This window comes from Strigops habroptila, chromosome 3 (assembly GCF_004027225.2).
Source record: "Strigops habroptila isolate Jane chromosome 3, bStrHab1.2.pri, whole genome shotgun sequence".
Lineage (NCBI taxonomy): Eukaryota > Metazoa > Chordata > Aves > Psittaciformes > Psittacidae > Strigops > Strigops habroptila.
This window is the reverse complement of record NC_044279.2, coordinates 50,365,682-50,384,270: the sequence shown is the minus strand read 5'-3', so window position 1 is coordinate 50,384,270 and position 18,589 is coordinate 50,365,682. Positions and strand designations below refer to the sequence as shown.

At 37.0% G+C, this 18,589-nt stretch overlaps 1 protein-coding gene across 5 annotated transcripts in view; it reads left to right on the top strand.

The window, feature by feature from the left end:
* Nucleotides 1–18,589, top strand: part of ANKS1B (ankyrin repeat and sterile alpha motif domain containing 1B) — a 444,013-nt gene that overhangs the window by 61,019 nt on the left and 364,405 nt on the right. For 4 of the 5 annotated variants that reach the window (XM_030479097.1, XM_030479093.1, XM_030479094.1 and 1 more), the window contains exons 5-7: nucleotides 4,601–4,676; nucleotides 6,907–7,008; nucleotides 15,396–15,506. In XM_030479097.1, coding sequence (XP_030334957.1) covers nucleotides 4,601–4,676; nucleotides 6,907–7,008; nucleotides 15,396–15,506 — 289 coding nt within the window. The remainder of the gene's footprint in view (nucleotides 1–4,600; nucleotides 4,677–6,906; nucleotides 7,009–15,395; nucleotides 15,507–18,589) is intronic. The other variant, XM_030479096.1, reaches the window with a different exon arrangement.

Sequence of the window (18,589 nt, the reverse complement as noted above, 5' to 3'; positions counted from 1 at the left end):
TTTGCAAAGCTAACATGCCATCCTTCAGATTATGTCTGAAATCCATATCAAAACTATAGTAAACTGCCTATGAAAAAGGACTAGACAAGTGACCTAATTACAAGCTCTTGCATATTTACATGGTTAAAAAATCTCTGGTTAATAAAACCCTTGATGCTTTTATGTGAGCCTGCAAATTGTACACAAAGTTGACTTGTGTATCCTGGTGTCCCTACTGACAATGTCCTTCTATCCTTGCTTGCTTTGTGTGTCCCACTGTGACATTGTACCTGTATTTAGCTATAAGCTACTTGAGGCAAGGACTGTTAGAACAATTTGAGCTGTAGTTCTGTACATTTTATATACAGAAAACTTATACCAGGGAACCAATATCTAATCCTTTGATGCAAACTCAAGCAGACTTTAGCTCATTATATTTATCAGGAAATAACAGCATTTTTTGCATTAAATATCACTGTGAAAGAATTTCCAAATACAATGGTAGTGTTCACTTTGCCAGCAAAATATGATCCAAGGCAATGAAAGCTTCAGGAATTAAAGCAGTGAATACTGTCTATAAATCCTAAGTTTGCTTGCTGTAGTATAGACAAGAGCATGCTAGTACATAGGTACACCATTATAAGTGAAACGTTCTACCTAAAAACTCTAGCACATCCTAAATGATACATAGATATTTGCAACTACATTTTCCAATCATTCCAATTTGTGTAACATGCTCTATTGAACCGGAAAAGAAACACAACAAAACCCCACCTTATTTCTGCCTTCAAGTAGCAGGCCACATGTACATTTACAAAGAGATATATAGCTAGTCAGCCAGTCCTCCAAGTTTCTCTTGGCCCTGATCATCCTAAGGCTCAGCATTTTCCCTATGTTAAAGTGGAGTTTGGTAACTGAGTTGTCTGATAACAAGGACATTTCTGCCTTCTGGACTGTTTTTGGGTCGAGGAGTCTGATTCACTAGTTAGTTATTCACTATTACCATGAAATCGTGCCTAGGGCTTTTAAGATTTATGTCAGCATTCATCTTCATGACATCTCATGCAGAATTACACAACTGCATCTTACATTTGTACTTTCAATCTCTATATTCCCAGACTTAGTCTAGTTTAGTTTTGTTGCAATATTTCCCTTTTTACTCAGAAAATCACCTATATAGTGGACAAATAGTTCCACTGTTTATACGGTGTGCCTTTCAAAATCCTCTTTCAAACAGTTTGTAATATATATCTTATTTCTGGGATATGGCATTCATTAGCATTGTCTGATAGCTTGTATTAATAAAGCAAAGACTGCCCCAGAATTCAGGACAGTGCAGAATGCCTGTAAAGCATTTCAGAATCATGTTCAGGTATGTCAGGAAACTCCATAGTAGAACAGACCAAAAAGTGAGAAAGTATAATGAAAAAAATGGCATTTGGCTTTGGCTTCCTGTCCCAACACTATGAATTACATATATAGGTGGCTCTATTCCCTTTATATGCATAACAGAGCTTTGGTTCTGTTAACGGAACTATCTTCTGGATCTCAAGTTGCTCCAGATAGATTTGTTTTCTTTGACATCTACAGGAAATTTGCTCTTCTTGTGTGTTCATTCTATTTCTTATGAGATGTATGTTTTCACCAAGGAAAATATTACTTGCTTTTCCTCCAGTGGGGAATTTTGATCACTAGAGAGGACTGCTGCCAGTTCTGGCAATCATATCAGGATCTTTTCTACCCCTTTACTGAGGAGTCTGAGGACATATACTCTTCCTTGTCCTCAGAGATGATGATCCAGCGTGCCAGAATATTAATCTTTTTCAGTCTCAGATCATGCCACAGCAATGGATTCTAGATAGCTGTTTTCACTAAAGTATGTCAATTTTTCCATTAGAAAAGGTCCCTTATTAGTACAGAATGATCTCTACAACTTTAGTCAAAGTGCAGCTGGTTTCCGTCTCTGCACTTCATCCTCAGTTGGACTAAAATTTAGTGCTCAGGACTTCTATAACATCTGAACCTCTGTGGATTTCATTGTTGGTGTATACATAACTGATTATTATCCCAGGCAGAATCACAGAATGGTTGAGGTTGGATGGGAACTATGGAGGTCGTCTTGTGCAACTGTCCCACTCAAGCAGGGTCAACTACAACAGGTTGCCCAGGACCATGTCCAGGCAGCTTTTGAATATCTCCAAGGACTGAGATTCTACAACCTTCCTGGACAACCTGTACCAGGGCTCAGTCACCTGCACAGCATAAAATGTTTCCTTACGTTCAGGCAGAATCTCCTGTGTTCCAGGCTTTTGCTATTACTTCTTCTGTCACTGGGCACCACCAAGACTGGATCAGTCTCCTTTACACCCTCCCTTCAGATACTTACATACATTGATGAGATCCCCTGTGAGCCTTCTTTTGTCTAGGCTAAACAATCCCATCTCTCTCAGCCTTGCCTTAGAGGAGAGATGCTTCAGTCTCTTCATCATCTTAATGGCTCTCTCCTATAGCTCCTTTTCTATGTTGTACTGGAGATCCCAGAACTGGACAGAATACTCAAGGTGTGGCCTCACCAGTGGTGAACAGAAGGGAAAGTTATCTCCCTTGGCCTGCTGGCAATACTCCTCCTCGTGTAGCACAGGATACCGTTAGCTTTCTTGCTGTGAGCACGCATTGCTGGCACATTTTAAATATGACAGAATATGTTCGACTGTAGTATGTTCAAATATGAAAGAGGCATTTCTCTTTTCTCAAAACAGTGAGGTATCAATTGTGATTGAGCCCCTATTTGAGTGTTCTTTGGTAGGTTACCATGCCAAACATCTGTCCATTGTGGCTTTTGAATTTCACCACCTGTCTTCCCAAAGTCAAATATTTGGGGAGTCAAAGCTGTACTTTACATCCTTGATGACAGAGAACTCAATAGTACCAGGTCCACCCAATAGTCTTGAAGTTTATTCATGTCAATAAGTGATCAATCCAAAGGAAAAGCTATATCCATACAAATACCAAATACCTATTAGCATAGGCTGTATCAAAACTTTTTTCCAGATTGCTGATGTCAAGCCTTTTTCAGTAATTAGACCTATAGCTATCAGTGACTTTTCTGATAACTGTTTTAATTTCTAGAAATATATTAGCTGCATCTTAAACTCTGTGTCTACACAGAGTAGTTGCACTACATCATCGCAGAGTTATCCATTGTTAAAGTCAATTGCACTTGCTGGAAAACTTGAGTAAAGCATTCTGAACCCATCTCTGAGTAAACCTGGTATTTAGTCTTCTTGTTCAGAATAAGTCTGGGAATGTTCATCTAGATTGCTTCTGAAAATGGAAAGATTAGAAACTGTTTTGAGATATTTCATATGTTCATTCTCTTACTGACTTCCTTCTCCTCTCCATTATACTGTTAGTATACCCGATGTGCTGAAGGTAAATAACATTGGGCACGATCTATTTTATACATCCACGTACTAAGTATGAAGAAAGACAAAAGATGAGTGTTCCTACACTGGACATAACAAATTTTCAGGCTCAGTTGGTGGGACATATGTACACTTACTGTGTGCTCACATCCCATCTCAGGTTCTATGATTACTTCTAAATATCCTGTCATTCATTGCATGGCTGTAACAGTTGTGCATTCTGATAGACCTAATAAATAATGAATCACGATTTTATTTCAGAGTTAATTTTCAGAGTTTATTTTTTTAACATTTGCCCTCAAATAAAACCCATTCAAAATCTAATTTACTATAAAAAAAAAAAAAAAAGAAAGCAGATGAGCCAGGGATTCAATGAGATCTATTAGTGCTTCAACTAGTGCTAATGCTATTGTAGGGAAAGGCATTCTGTTCAGATTTTTCAGTAAAAGCAGTATAAAATACTAAGAAAAGTAGCTTGTTAAGAGAGGTAGTTTATTTTTCAGTGCAGTAAATTTTGCTTGAGAAAAAGTTCATTCATAAAGAATTTTGTGTCACAGAAATCTGAAAAATCAGGTTCACAGACATCTAAGGTAGAATTTAAATGATCTAAACATAGTCATCTGATGCTGTTGGAGGTGCCTTAGGGTATCCAAGACATCTGTATGAGGCAGATGTGCTGCAGATCAAATGTGAGTGTGAACTGGAACATCGGCTGGAGACCAATTGTGATATCCTAAGGCATCTCTCACCGCGCAACTGAATTGACCTTCTAGGGTGCGGTCCCAGGTTCAGATTAAAACGTCTAAGTGTAGGTGTCCACATGTAAACTATCTAACTGCTGAACAGCTATGTTATGTTCCACTGATGGTATTGACTAGGTTTTCACTGTCTATAATAGGCGTTTAGAAATTTTTCACCAACAGAGGCTTGTTAACGGGGAGTTGTATTACATCCCTAATATGTTTTCTTATATATTTAGCAATTTTTATAGTAGAACTGACAGCATTTATGTTGTTATCACGAATAATAATAATAAAAAATTATGGTAGCATTTGTTCTTGCCCATTCAATATTTTTTTATGTATAGATAAAATAGAGGGGAAAATCAATACTTCTTTTCTAAATGCATTCTTTTCAAAATGATTCATTGGTATTTTAATTTGCATTTTAAATGTCACAATATTTTTTTTTTCTAGACAGAAAAAGGGAGCGCACTACATGAAGCAGCCCTATTTGGAAAGGTGGAGGTAGTACGCATTTTGCTTGAAACAGGTAAATCTGATTTACAGGAAACACGGAACAAATATGCTTAATATTCCTAAACTGGTGTATGCCTTCTCAAGTTTTGATTATACAAATTACTGTTACCTTTCTCAGCCTTTGCAAATCTAATCACATGTACCTCTCCTTAAAAGTGTTCTTTTAGAATATGAAATTACTATACACAGAGAACAAAAGGAATGTTTTCACTAAGACTCAGAAATTCCATATATGACTCAGTGTATGCCTCTGTATTCTGAGAACAAAATGGCTATGTAAAATTTTGTTATTTGCTCTGAAAGACAGCCAAGAATATTCTTTCATCTAGAGGCCAGAAGACTCATGTTCACAATTAGTTCCTTCACTTAGCTATTCCTAACAAACACACCATCCTGCTTCCTCTATTTCCTGGATAAACTTTGAGTGCCCATGAAGAAAGGGGAAGGCACTTTTTGTCTCTAAGAAATGCATTTGTCCATAAAGGACAGGAGAACAAGGATGTAGAGTTCAACAAACCCATCTACTACATACGTAATAAGAATTTCAGAATCATTGCAGGTAAATTACTCATCTAAACAACTGTCTTCTTAGATAAATGAGAAGACCAGTGAAAATGAAAATATCTAGAAGTTACTTCCCTGATATGTGAACTTCCATTACACCAAGGGATCTCACTGATCTTTATTTTCAGTGCTTGTGGAGTTATATATTGTAAAAGAAGGTAATTCCTAGTCATAGCTTCTCATCTGAATCTCAGCTAGTCTATACCCGATCTGACATCTATTTTCAGACAAATAAGGTCCTTCCAAGATGCTTTCCTCTTTGGATGAATAAGGAGGCAGAAAGGAATATTTAGCTGCCCTCAAAAAGGCAGGGCCTTTTTATATTAATGCACCTAGAAGAGGAAGGACTCGAGAACATCACACAAACATAGGAAGCCCTTAGACCTCAGATAAAGACTACCTCTTATAGATTAGTACACATTATAACACCTGCCAGAGCGCAATTGTACAGGACAGTGGAGTAGTCTCTTCACTGTGAACTCCTTCAACACCAGATGCTCTGCACTTCTGCAACACTCCCCGCCTTCTACCTTTTCTACCTAAAAATCCCCTATTCTCTATTTCTGCTTCAAAAAAAAAAAAAAAAAAAAAAAAGACTTAGAAGATGTTTTAAGTAGCTACTGCAAAGGAAAGGTGTAAGTTGGTGTGTTTGGCCTCTGAAAATCAGCTGTTGCTGCTAATTAGCCCAGCAATATTTTAGCTTTATTTTCAGTGAGAAACAAACATCTCTTTCTCACAAAACAAATTAGGAAAGTCACTATCAGGTCAGGAATTGACAAGAACTGCAGCCTTTTCTGGTGAGTAGAGAAATCCTTCCAGGCTTCCGTAATGTCCTCATAAATCCTGCTTCCTCTGATTTCCTCTATTCAGTGTCCCAAGAAGAATCTCATTCTTTACTTTTTATGAAAGTACATCCAAACTTTGAAACTACAATCCAAAAAAGAACGTCAGTCCTCTACTATAAGGCAAACATTTCCAAAGTATCTCCTACAAAACAAGGGTAAAGAGTCATGCACTATCAGTCATGTACAACAGGTTCTCTGAGACCTATCTGGGATAAGCCTCAAACATATTTATGGTTACGTTCACAGTTTGTGCCAAACTATTACTTTATCAAAAGTCTGAACAGCCGGAAATGCTCTGGCTGTTCATAGAGCCCTTTTACTACACATGGGTACTTCAGTCTACCCAGAGCATGAATTTCAATCTTGTCACTGTGAAGTACAAAACTTTTAAGGTTAATAATTTCTTCGGTATTTTTCCCAAAACACATACTGTTACTGTGGACTAGGAAATTCCCTGTGAATCAGAGCACTTGGGGGAGAATTAGAATTCAGGAATGTAGGAAAAACATTCAGAGAATTTCTTGATTTTATAAAATATTATTTTCAGGATGGCTGTTTCTTTAGAACAGTTAAAAGAATCCAAAATTTGGTGAAGAAGCTTACTTTATAACCCCATGAATTACATGCCAAGCATAACAACAGTCCATGTCAGCCTGTGAATTTTAGGCTACAAAAGCTTTAAGCAGAAATGGATACTGTACTTCAACAGTAAGACAGCTGTTAATCTGTTACCGCTTGCATTCAATTTGCCAGATAATTGAGCCTGATATACCACATTTATAATCCAAAATACATGGGGTTAAAAATTCCACCACAGATCATTTTCTTTTTCAGGAATTGATACCAACATAAAGGATAGTTTGGGTAGAACCGTTTTAGATATTCTAAAAGAACATCCATCTCAGCAGTCACTCCAAATTGCAGCTCTACTTCAAGGTAAGTCATATTCAGTTATACTCTTTTTAGAGACAAATCAGAATAGCATGGATCAATATTAAGGTTTATGGTAATTTCTACTCTTTAAATATTTTGTTATACGAAAGAGTATAGTTTCAACTAAAAAAACAAAATTATTGTTTGCTAGATACAAAACAATAAGTGGTTGAATATCTGAATTGCATAGTAAATGCTTTCTTTTTTTTGGACAATAGACACCAGCACCCTGTGTCACATAGTTATCCTTTGTACATTCTTCATTACAAAATAACATATTGTATTTCACTGCAGTTCCATTGAATTGTGATGGTAAACTGCAGTTGAAATGCTTGATTTGTTCATAAATCATAACTATGACTGAAAGATGATGACAAAGTTTCAAAAAAAAAATTCTTTTTTTGTCTATTTTTTCTTAAATTAGATAAATAAATAAGCACACATGCACACACATCCCCCACACCAAAGACCAAACAGGCAGTAAACTCATCATTACAGCAGAAATAATATAATTTTGTTGTACACACATTTGTTCTCCTTCCTCGTCTTACGTTCATGGTGTCAAGACTGATTGAAGTCCATTGTTTACTTCAATTTTTTACTATAAAAGATGGCAGTAAAGTGAGGAAACATGAGCTAATACATAACTCAGTGTTAAACATCATTCCTTCTCTTCTATGGAACTTGTTCCCTGCATTTTTGGGTTAGTCTTTCATTAACTGTTTTTGACAGGTGTCATTGCTGCATCTCCATCTGTATTGATTATTCTCATCTTTAAATAAGCCATTTTAATCAGTTCAGCATAGGTTCTACATATGAACTAGCTTATACTTCAGTCTCCCGCATAGCTATATTTCATTAGAATATTTCCTGGAGAAAATGAGGTCATGTGGCCCCACTGTGTCCTTCAGGTTTTCTTTCCTGAATAACTTCCCAACTTGTTAGCCAGCTTCTGTAAAGTTTTCCAGTGAGATGTTGGACTGAAGATATATAGCTTCTATAAATATAATGAAAATTTTGCAGGCTGGAGGAGAGGTATTCCCTTAAGGACCAGATTTATGTTACAGCTGAACTGAATTAACAGCTTGGCTTGAGGTCTCCCTCTCTCCCTCCTATTTTCTTTTTCTCTTTCCCCCATTCCCTGCATTCTCCTCCACTACTTGCAGCTACACAGTTCCTTTCCATATTCCCTGCTTACAGGAGATTTTAAAGTGATCTGATTCAGTTCATGAAACAGTATTTAACTGTTCATGAAACTATTTAATAATATGAAATGATAATAAGAAATATTATTTTAATAATATAAATATACATTTGTTTTAATGAATTTGCCTCCTATGTGATTCAGGTCCCAGAGTTAGCTCTGTCCCAGGTCACTGGCAGCAATGTGCATCAAAAAGTGAAGAGGAAGATAATGGGTGAGGGAAGTAGGACTTCCCCCTGTCAGCTGAACAGAGTTCCTAATTTGACTTAGAGTGTATGGTGAAACTTCAGCCTTTATGTCCTCACTGAACATACCACTATGTAGAGGAAAAGAGGGTTAATATCGTACTGAAGCTTCTTCAGTGGCAGGAAAAGGGTCAGTCAGAGCTTCCACCTTCTTAGCCATCCAAATCAATCATCCTTCAGATATTAATCTAAGATGCATTATAATGTCCCATCACCAACTAAACTTTCATTTTAGTAATTCTGTATTATTCCATTTCCTCCTTAGTGTGATAACCTTGCAGTCTCAATCCCATTGATAAACAAAGTTGCTTCAAAGTACCCTTATCCTATGAAAAACAGAGCACCCAAAACCTCTCAAGGGTTTGTCATGTTGATAGATCAGTACCTGCCCTTAGTTTTTACCACAAAACAGAAATATATCACTTTCAAGGCTTTTTTGGTACTTTGAAATGCAATTTTTTTACACATGTATGCCTGGAAAATGTAAAGACTACTTAGTAGTTTCAGCTCATAGTAGTACAACTAAGCTGTGCTTGTAACGAGCAGCTGTCTTTTTTTGCTCTGTATGCCTTGGTCAGAAGTGATGTGCAAGGATGAAAAATGTTTACAAAGATGCCTTTCTGAGTCTTAAGACAACCTGAGGAGCCCCTTAATAACTCCTTTGTGGAACCCACTGAGATTCTTTTTCATCAGGCAAAGGATTCACTGAAACTTTAACCATCAAAGATGGTTTGAACTGTTGCAGGATTTAGTACTAGCACTGCTGATGATACAGTAGACCTACTCTCCTCTAAAAAGCCAGTTGAATATACTTTTCACTGAACTGTAGGCATTTATCCTGTTGTAGCTGAAATATCAGTGAAGCACTGGGATTTTGGGTAACCTGAATATACTGTAATTGAATTCGACTTCAGCGTGTAATGAATTCCATGCAAAGAAAGGGCAATTGCTGAGAGAGAGAGTTAGTGGCTTCCAAAAACATTCCTGTTAAAGCTTCTGTCTTCAGATGATTATCTAGAGAAGCGTACATGTCTCTTTCATATAGACTTATATGAAAAAGAAATTAAATTATTGGTGTCAGACAACTACTGACTAGATTTTGTAAGTTTCTTTCTAAATTTTTTCTTTATGCAGACACAATGGAATTGAACTGATTCTTTCGCCTTGTTGCCAGGATAGAGTAAGATTTTATCACCTAGCATTCTCATTAATTTTTACCATTTCCCCCTTGCATTGTTATGATTGTTGCTGTACGGTTTATAGTATTAACACAGAATAATATCTGTCCCTGCCACAAAACATTAGCTTTCAAACTATAAAACAAAGGCTGAAAGACACATATAAACAGACTGGCAGAAATAGACAAGGAAATAACATGACTGTTATTACTGGTGGGCCTGAATGGTAGTGTTCTGTCCGATATGCAGAGGGGTAACAGAGTTGTAAGAAAAGAATTGAAAGAAAATGAGTTGGTTTTGAGGATATTTATGAGAAACTTCTCTGAAGGAGAAGAAACTAATTTATGTCTTTAGAAGCAGTTCAGGGAGGCAGTAAATCCATCCCGCTGATACTAGAACTTACTGGACTGGTAGCTTCCTGTGAATGAGGCCTCCAGAATTGAAGAATTGTGGATAGAAGTTTCTATTTGTGTTCTCACTTTTTTAAAGAATATTTACAAAACTACTTTTTAGAGATTATAGGTTAAAAGAAAACAAAACCTTTTGCCAGTGAGGTTTTAGAAGTGACCCCAGTGTTTTTGTGATCTTTATTTTACATCTTTTCTCACTATCCTGATAAAATAGTAATTGAAGTTTCTGCAATTTTTTTTTTTTTTTTGGTGGGGTGTGTGTATTTGTGAAGTCTGCTGGGTTTGGCTGGTTTTGTTTTTTTTCTTTTTGTATTATGGTGCATTATCTGATAGAAGGAAAGTAAACAACAAAGTCGCTTTAAAGAGCAAAATGAAAAAGGTCGAGTAAGATATACACCACCTGAATGGTTTTTTACTGCCTGGTAATTATAGATGAAATTGTCTTTCATATACGCCTCATCACTCTCTGTGTCTTGCTCAGGTCTGAGTTGCATTGAAGTCTATTAAAAATACTTATTGCAGTTTAGATTCTTTACGTGGTAATGAAGAAATAGCTTTTCAGGCATTATGTTCTCAAATTGCAGAGAATGAGAATCCTGTGCCAACTAAGGCCAGTCTGCTGGATGCATTTCATGGATGTAGTGAAACAACAGCATCCAGTGCTGAAGCAGTTAACAGTATTGGCACTTAGGGCTTTATAATTAGGCATTGAAGATAAAAGGGATGTTGCCAAGGCTAGTAGGCCTAAAATTAAACCGACCAGCTGTGTTTTAGTTTTAGCACATGTGAACGTGACGCAGGTGCATGCTATACCATCTTTCGCCTCTTTCTCTACAGCCCACTATGCTCTGTGTTAGAATCTCTCTCTTTTACTATTTCTGGAAGCAGAATTCTTGTTATTATGAAAAAAAAAATGAGATAGTAGATAAACAGATGAAAAATGACATGAGCCCTGGGAAGGCATGATAAGCTTTGCTGCATAGACGGTATGGAGGGAGTTGTAATGGAAAGCTGTTTCCTCTCTCTTGTGCTGAAGATGCTTAAGAACCTAGCATTGTTTGTACATGTTACCGAATTATTCATAAATGGAAAATGCATAAGCAGCTGCAGAACCAGGACTCCTTTCTTCACCCCTCTGCTTAAATAGCTTTGGTAGGATTAGGACTGGCTTTCTTTTGTGTATTCTCACTCTTTTTCTCCCTCTCTTTCTGTGGACAAATAGATCTTCCATTCCTTTGAGTGCAGGAGGCCAGCCTCACTGGAAAGATGGAATAGGTTTCCAGTGAAGGATTTAATTACAGCTGTGTGAGATGAAAGAATTGGGATCTCAATCCCTCTTTGTTACTTTTTTTCTGAGGACTTCTCAGCTCCTTTTATAGACTGTAAAGTATTAACTATATTTATGAATTAATTTAACTGCTGTTGTTTTGGGGACTGAAAGTTTAGCTGCGCCCTTAGCTATCTCAGGATCATAGCAGTACTAAGTGCTTGTTTCTGTTTATCTTCCCTGAACAAACTCACAAAAGTCTGCTTATATGCCTATAACTTAAACATCTACAGATTCCTGGTTTCTTTGGGAGTAAGTTAAACTTGAGTCATTTAGAATCATCCTCTGACATGTAGGACATGAAGCTAGCCCAGCCTCCATGTCAGCTCAAGTCTGTCACCTTAGCACACCTGAGGATAGCAGTTACCAGTCAGTTTTCTGTAACTGCTGCTGCTGTAAAGAGGAGAGGAATTGGGCCATGAAGCCTCGGGTGGGCTCCTTCTCAGGGTACCAAACGAGCTGTTCTGGGAGGAGCTTTTAGAGAGTTCATGGGTTGGGGCAGGACTCAGTGGAGCTGCAGGATCCTCAAACACTTTCTGAGAGAGCCCTGGGGACGGCAGAGGGTGCTCTGAAGGCTGCTGCGCTTCAGGAAGACACAGAGTGGAGTAAGGATCCTCCTACAGGGACATTGCCTGTGGAGGGGAGTGGTTTCCAAACCAGTATGATTCCTCTGATCTAGTTACTTGGAGAACCTTCTGTTTGAAGAGGTGAACATTCAGATTTTTAGTCTGATAACATTTGGCTTTTTTAGAGTTTGTAAAGCCTCTTGAGCTCTTTATGGAAGGCCACTTTAGGAAGGAACTGTATGGATGTCCACCCCATAGTATGGCCAATGTAGGCTCTAAAAACAAAAAGGAAAGGAACTCATACTTCAACTAAAAAAAAACCCTACTTTTTTTTCCATTAGAAGGAAAAGTGAAAAGTTCTCTGAGCCTAATGTAGCCATTACTGTAAAAGCCAAGGCTTATAAACAAAAGAAGGATCTTGACCCAATCACCTCACTGAGGAATTAGGACCTAGAGGAGCTGAAGTTAAAGCTCTAGAGCCTGAGCTTTTGCTGCCCCTGGAAGCTCAGCAGCAGCTCCAGCTGAGCTGGGCCATGTTCTCTTCATGGCCGACCTTCCTGGCTCTGGCAGCTCTGTGGAGAGGCAGCTGCGTTGCCCTGATTACGTGTTAATGATTTCTTTTCTGCTTGGCTTTAGCCTAACCGGTGTTACCAAAACTGAGAAAGCTGGAGTTCCAGCTCTTTGAACTCCGCAGTGCTTGTTATCTTCTTGGGTTTATATTCCCCACTGATCTTATTTCCACTGCTGTGTGATAACTTCCATGCTATTACTTTTTGTAATGCATGTCACTGTTTAGATCGTATAGGGCTATATCAAAATCTGGTAACTGTAGAAAAGAATGCTGCTAAGCATGCAGGTATTGAGATTCTTAGTATTAATCCTCAGCGAACTGTAATCTGTGGTTTGAGTTAACAGAAGTAAAATACTCAATTTTTCCCAAAGCAGCATGGTGAGGAGACATCTCTGAAGTGTGTATTAACATATGCTTCCTTCACCCCTTACATACTAGTCGTGCTAGCTGGCTGTGAAACATGGAACAGGATGACAGTAAGCTAGGAAGGAAGTGTTAAGAATCTGACAGGTCCTGTCCCAGATGGCCTTTATTCTGCCCTATCATAGGAATGACAGTCTTTTCTCTAAACTCAGTGAGACCACAGCTGGGGAAACTGTTCTTGTCATTAAGTGGTATAATTGACTCAGCTTGGCTTTGTTGTGAATTATCTTTCTCTTTTTGAGGAAAATAACAGGATCAAGAGCAATCTCTCAAGTGCACCATAGAGCAGATAATGGTAGCAGTATCATCTTTGTCAATAAGTTTGGGCAGGCTTTGAAGATGAATTTCTAGCCAGCTGCAGGTGAATATAATTTGGTTGCTGGTGGAAGCATCCGCTACTTGTGTGTACTTTGGCTTTTGAAATAAATCACCTGTTTTGTGTCTGTTTCTTTGATAATACTATAGGTAAGTATACATTCACCTAGACTATAAGCCTCTCACAAAAGAGTCCCTGTCTTTTTTTCTCTCATATGTATCTGGTAGAATTTTCAATAGTACAAAAGCAAATTGGGAGTAGAAGTCCTATATTTTAAGTGTTGCACTCTTAAGTGCACTCAAGGATGGCATACTGCTGGCCTGTTCTAAACTCCTACACCGTACCTTGTGTTGAGCTATTTGTAGAGGTTTTCTGGAAGGAACTCTGCAGTTTTTAACATAAGAATTTATGGGACTTAATTTGAATTTGGGATTTCCTCCTCAGAACTAGCCTTTAGCAGGAAAGTGCATTGGTCTGAAAGTGGAGCCTGTCAAAGAGTAAAAAGAGAGTATTATTTTAAAAGCTCAGTCTTATATGAATGTTGGATAACAAGGTTAAAGTCCTTCACAATCTCCCCTGCATTTCCTTTCCTAATAATATCTGTATTGATCCAATAACTTTAACGCTCCCACTTGGTAGAACTTCATTTTAGATTTGCTTCTGGACAGTTGCACAACTGCAAAGCAAATATTTCCAGGCATTTTTCCCTTTTCTTTTTCTTTGTGTCTAGCTTCCTTTTTATTTCTCCTCCATCTTGCGCATTAATTCAACAAACAATATAGCTGACAGAGCTGGAAAGCAGTCCAGAGCATTTTGTCATGCTGCTGGTTTTCTCATGGTCTTTTAGAGCTAATCTTTGCTTCCTTGCTTTCAACACTACACAAAAAAATAAAGTGCTGTTTTCATATGAAGAAATGTATGACACATTATCCAGGGGACCATTGCAACCATCAAACTTAATAAATGACATTTTCAAATCATACATTCTTAAAAAAAAGACAAAAAAACAAACAACAACCTGCAAAGCATTCTGAAACTGCATGCAGTTTGCTGCCATTTCCAATTTCATTTTCTCAGATGTCTATTTTATTGCAGATTGTATTTGGGTTTGGGGATTTGTTGTTTAATCAGGAATAACAGCAAGCTAAACAAGTGTGTTGTAGAATCTAGAAATTAAATGAGGGAGATTTCACTTCTCGGAAACTGTTTAGTCCTTCAGTGTGATATTGATGAAAGCAGTTACTGTAGTTCGCTTTTGTGTGTATTGCAACATATACTGTTGTGTTTACTATCTGGTATCAGAAAGAACTTGCTTAAGCAACTTCAGAAAATCAAGAAAATGCAGATGTAGTATAACTGCCTGAAGTGAGAACCAGTCACTCTGCTAGGAAAAAAGTGCTGCTATTGCATACATTCATTTATAATTTTATTTTTGTCTTATAATAGCATTCATTAAGGTCTTGGTGTTCCATTGAGGTAGCCTGTGTACAAAGGCACATGAAAATAATGTATATATTCACACAAAAAATAATGGTAATAAAGCGGAAGTTTAACATGTTCATCATTCCACATTTTTCTGGTTTTATAAACATCATCATGAAGGTGGGACAAGGGAAGTCTTAAGGAGGAAAAGCACAAAAATTTTAGAACACTGCTTTTTAGACTGCTAGTTTTAACTAATTTTTTGAGGCTGCATTCTTTTTTCTCATGTACTATTTCTGTGCTGCAAGTAGAATATTTGTTTTTCTTCACAGTATAAATATATCTACTTACTGTGAACCTGAATCCTGAATATCTCAACTAAAAACTCTCCACAAATTTAGAACAAAGAAAACTCAACAGTAATAATAAAATGGAATGGTTACATAGGTATTTCAAGGAGACTGAAAAAACACAGGGATAGTTGCAACTCATTACTCCTATAACGAGACTGTTGTAGCAGTTTCAGCAGATTAAAGAACTGGCCATTATAGTGTTCTGTTATGCTTTCAATAACTGATTGCCTTGCAGTAGTGTTTATGAATAATTACAAGGGTTTAATATGAAAAATTGGAAAGTTTTAATGAAAAATGAAGTAGCAAATATAATCTTAATTGGAATAAACCCCCTTAATTCAGGAGTTTAAGTGTATGTATATCTTTAAATTGCAGAATATATGGAAACAGGAAATGCAAGTATTTCAGAGGAATGCCCACTGGAATGCGCAGAACATCAGTCTTGCATTTTGTCCCCAGAAGTTCCTCCGTCTCCAAAGGCTAAAAGTAAATACACGTACTCTGTGGATCAGAAGCTGTATACTGAACTTCTCTTTAATATTAAAATTATACTGCTAACACATTTATACAAACATACAAAATGAAAAAGAGAGATTAAGAAAGTTATTGATATTGAGAAGCTTTATTCCACCATGAATTACCTATCTTGACTACATACACTGTAATCCATGTCATATAGGAAAGCAAAGAACTGTATTCTCAGAAAGGACGAATCATCGATGGATTACAATGTATTACGTTATTTGATCTTAAATCTTTTTAATTTATCTGACCTTACACATTTCATAATAAAGTAAAACTAAAGGATACTAGATTTGTCGAAATACTCTGCAGGCATTGTTCACATTCATGTTAAAGATTGAATCTTTCTTTATCTTTCCCAGTGAATACCTCTTCCAATTGTGTTACATTTGGATGCTTCTTTCAAAGTTCATGTGTGTGCTGCTCTGCCATTCATCTTGTAACATATCTTGCTTATACCATGACCATTACTGTTGTGTGCACGTGCTTTCATCTTACATTCTGATTCACCCTTTACACACCACGGCCACTTAAATAGGGCATTTCCTGAGTGTGGTGTCATCCTTCTCTTCCATGAAAATCACCCTCCTGTAAAACCATACCTGACTTCTGCCTTCTCTAATCACCCAAAGTAAATGTAATTGGCTGCTGGCAAATAACTAACCCTCTCTGTTTTTGTTGTGTGAGTTTTTTGTTGTTGGTAGTGATTTTGGGCAGGGGAGTGTTTTTTAAACTTTACAGGAAGAGTTTTTATTCATGAGAAAACTAAGCTTACTGCTGCACACCAGAGTATGATCTTCATGGTAATAGTAAAAAAATGCTCCAGTTCCATTCATGTTTCCCATTGGGGTACTTAACTGACATATGGTGTATGACGATAAATAGTTCCTTTGAGATTAATAGAATTATGAAGGCAACTAACCTGTGCAATAGAAATGCCTGTCTTGAAATTAAATGGTAAATATTTTTAAAATGCATTTTTCTTCTTAACAGTAGGGTCATGATCTTACATTCCTTGTTTCCACTTTAAAGGTATAAATAGTGTAAAACATGCTAGCTGGCTTTGTCTATTGTCTAATCCAATTCTAAAGGAAAGAAATTGTAGTTGATTGTGCTGCCCATCCATCTGTCCGCCATTCTCTGACAATCTCATTTCAAATAATTTAAACTGAATTTGGAAGAGGGATAGCAGTATCAATTACCTTTCTGTGGCTTTTGTGAAAATAGGTAGCTAGACAAATGAGAGACACCTTAGTTAGTATCTGCAGTGAAAGAAATAGGAAAAATTTGCCTTTTATGTATTTGTTCTGACAGCAATCAGCCAGCCTGTTAGCCTACACTTACAGGTCAGTCAGCACCCTTGCAGTTCCAGTTTTGTCACTCAGAATTCATTCTTGCCCAGTAAGAAATACTGCAGGCTGTATGTGGGAGAACACGGGATTGGGGACACAAACATAATTCTATGGGAAAAAGTAGAGCTGATTCTTTTTAGGGCACTGTATCATGATTTTAGAATATCTATGTTCTTGATATTTAGGCATTTTACTTGCAATTCTTAAATTATTATATTACTTTTCTAATTAAAAAGAAAAATATAAATAAACCTGCTAATATCTTTGTTTCATGTAAAAGTTTTGTGCAGAGTTACCGCTGATTAAGAGTAGTGAGTTTTGAATGCAAAATTTCTGTCACTTAGACAGTAAAAGGCAATTAGATGCTTTTAATTAACAGCTTTTGTTCTTGGCTTTGAAAGTTTCATTCATAACTGGCTATAGTTGTAATTTAAAAGAATATTGTGGAATATTTATGTCTACCTAGCATAAAACCAGTGACTATGAAGAAAAATTAACACAAAATGAGCTCTAGACCAAGCAGATATAATCTTATCCAGGGCTTCTTTAGTAACATTAATGTACCTATGTGAGTTGTATGTATACTGAGCTTAATATGCTCACTCTGTTTTTTCCTTTTCAGCATTTTATTCCTGAAGATGGAGTAAAATGGATTTTTTTCTGTATTTTATCAAGTCTAAGGACTATATTTCCAAGAATATGACTCTTGTAAACCTAGTCAAGAGAAGCGATTTCTTATTTTCCCCTGGAAATAACTTGGCTTTCACTCATGTTTTCATTGCTATTACTAGGTAATAGTAAGGTAATAGTAAAGTAGCTGTATAACACACATGTAGTAGATTATCAGAACCTCATGCAGTTGTTCATAACAAGTAGCTTTTTACTTTGTGGGGGTCTTGTTGCCGCCGGTGAGCTATTCGCAGAAAAGTTAACACTCGATTCTAATACTTACTACTACCAGCATTTCTAATAGTGACCCTCAGTTAGTATAGACATATAAAGCCCATTGTCTTACTATTCTGGTAGATTTCTGAACTAAAGATATCCGTTAAATTGAGGAGAAAACATGAATCACAATGCAGAATGCACTAAACATGGTTTTCTGATGGACTGCTGTAGGGAGGCATGTGGGTTTTGCCCAGTATATCCTTCCACCATTCCATTTAATCCTGGGAAAGTCAACAAGAATTTTTTATAAAACATAGCTACTTTGATGGGAAAGATGTGCATTCTCAGAAGCTCAGTTCCAAACTGCTTGCAGTTTATGGAATCTGTGTAGTGTAGTGTATTAACTGATCACAGTAGCAAGCGTGAACCTGATGCAGAGTACTGCAGAGTGGCGCTGATTTTGTATGTTTGTAGAAACTTTCCTTTCCTGGATTAATTTTACATCCTTGGATAATTGCTATTTCTAGCCAATTATCAGGTTTAGAAAACAGAGAAAGGGTAAGTATATATTGTAATTCATCCCAATTAAATGCAAGGTACAGGGGAATGCAGAAGCATGTAGATTACCTCCAGTGATTCCCATTCTTGAATGAGATGCTATTATTTTTGAGGGGAGAATTGTGCATGAAGATCACTGTTTAGATGCTAAGGCATGGAATATAACAGATACTTAATACAATTTAAAGAATGTGCATTTCCTTTTTAGGCATAAATTACCCCTGGTATTCTAAGTATTGACTAACGGTG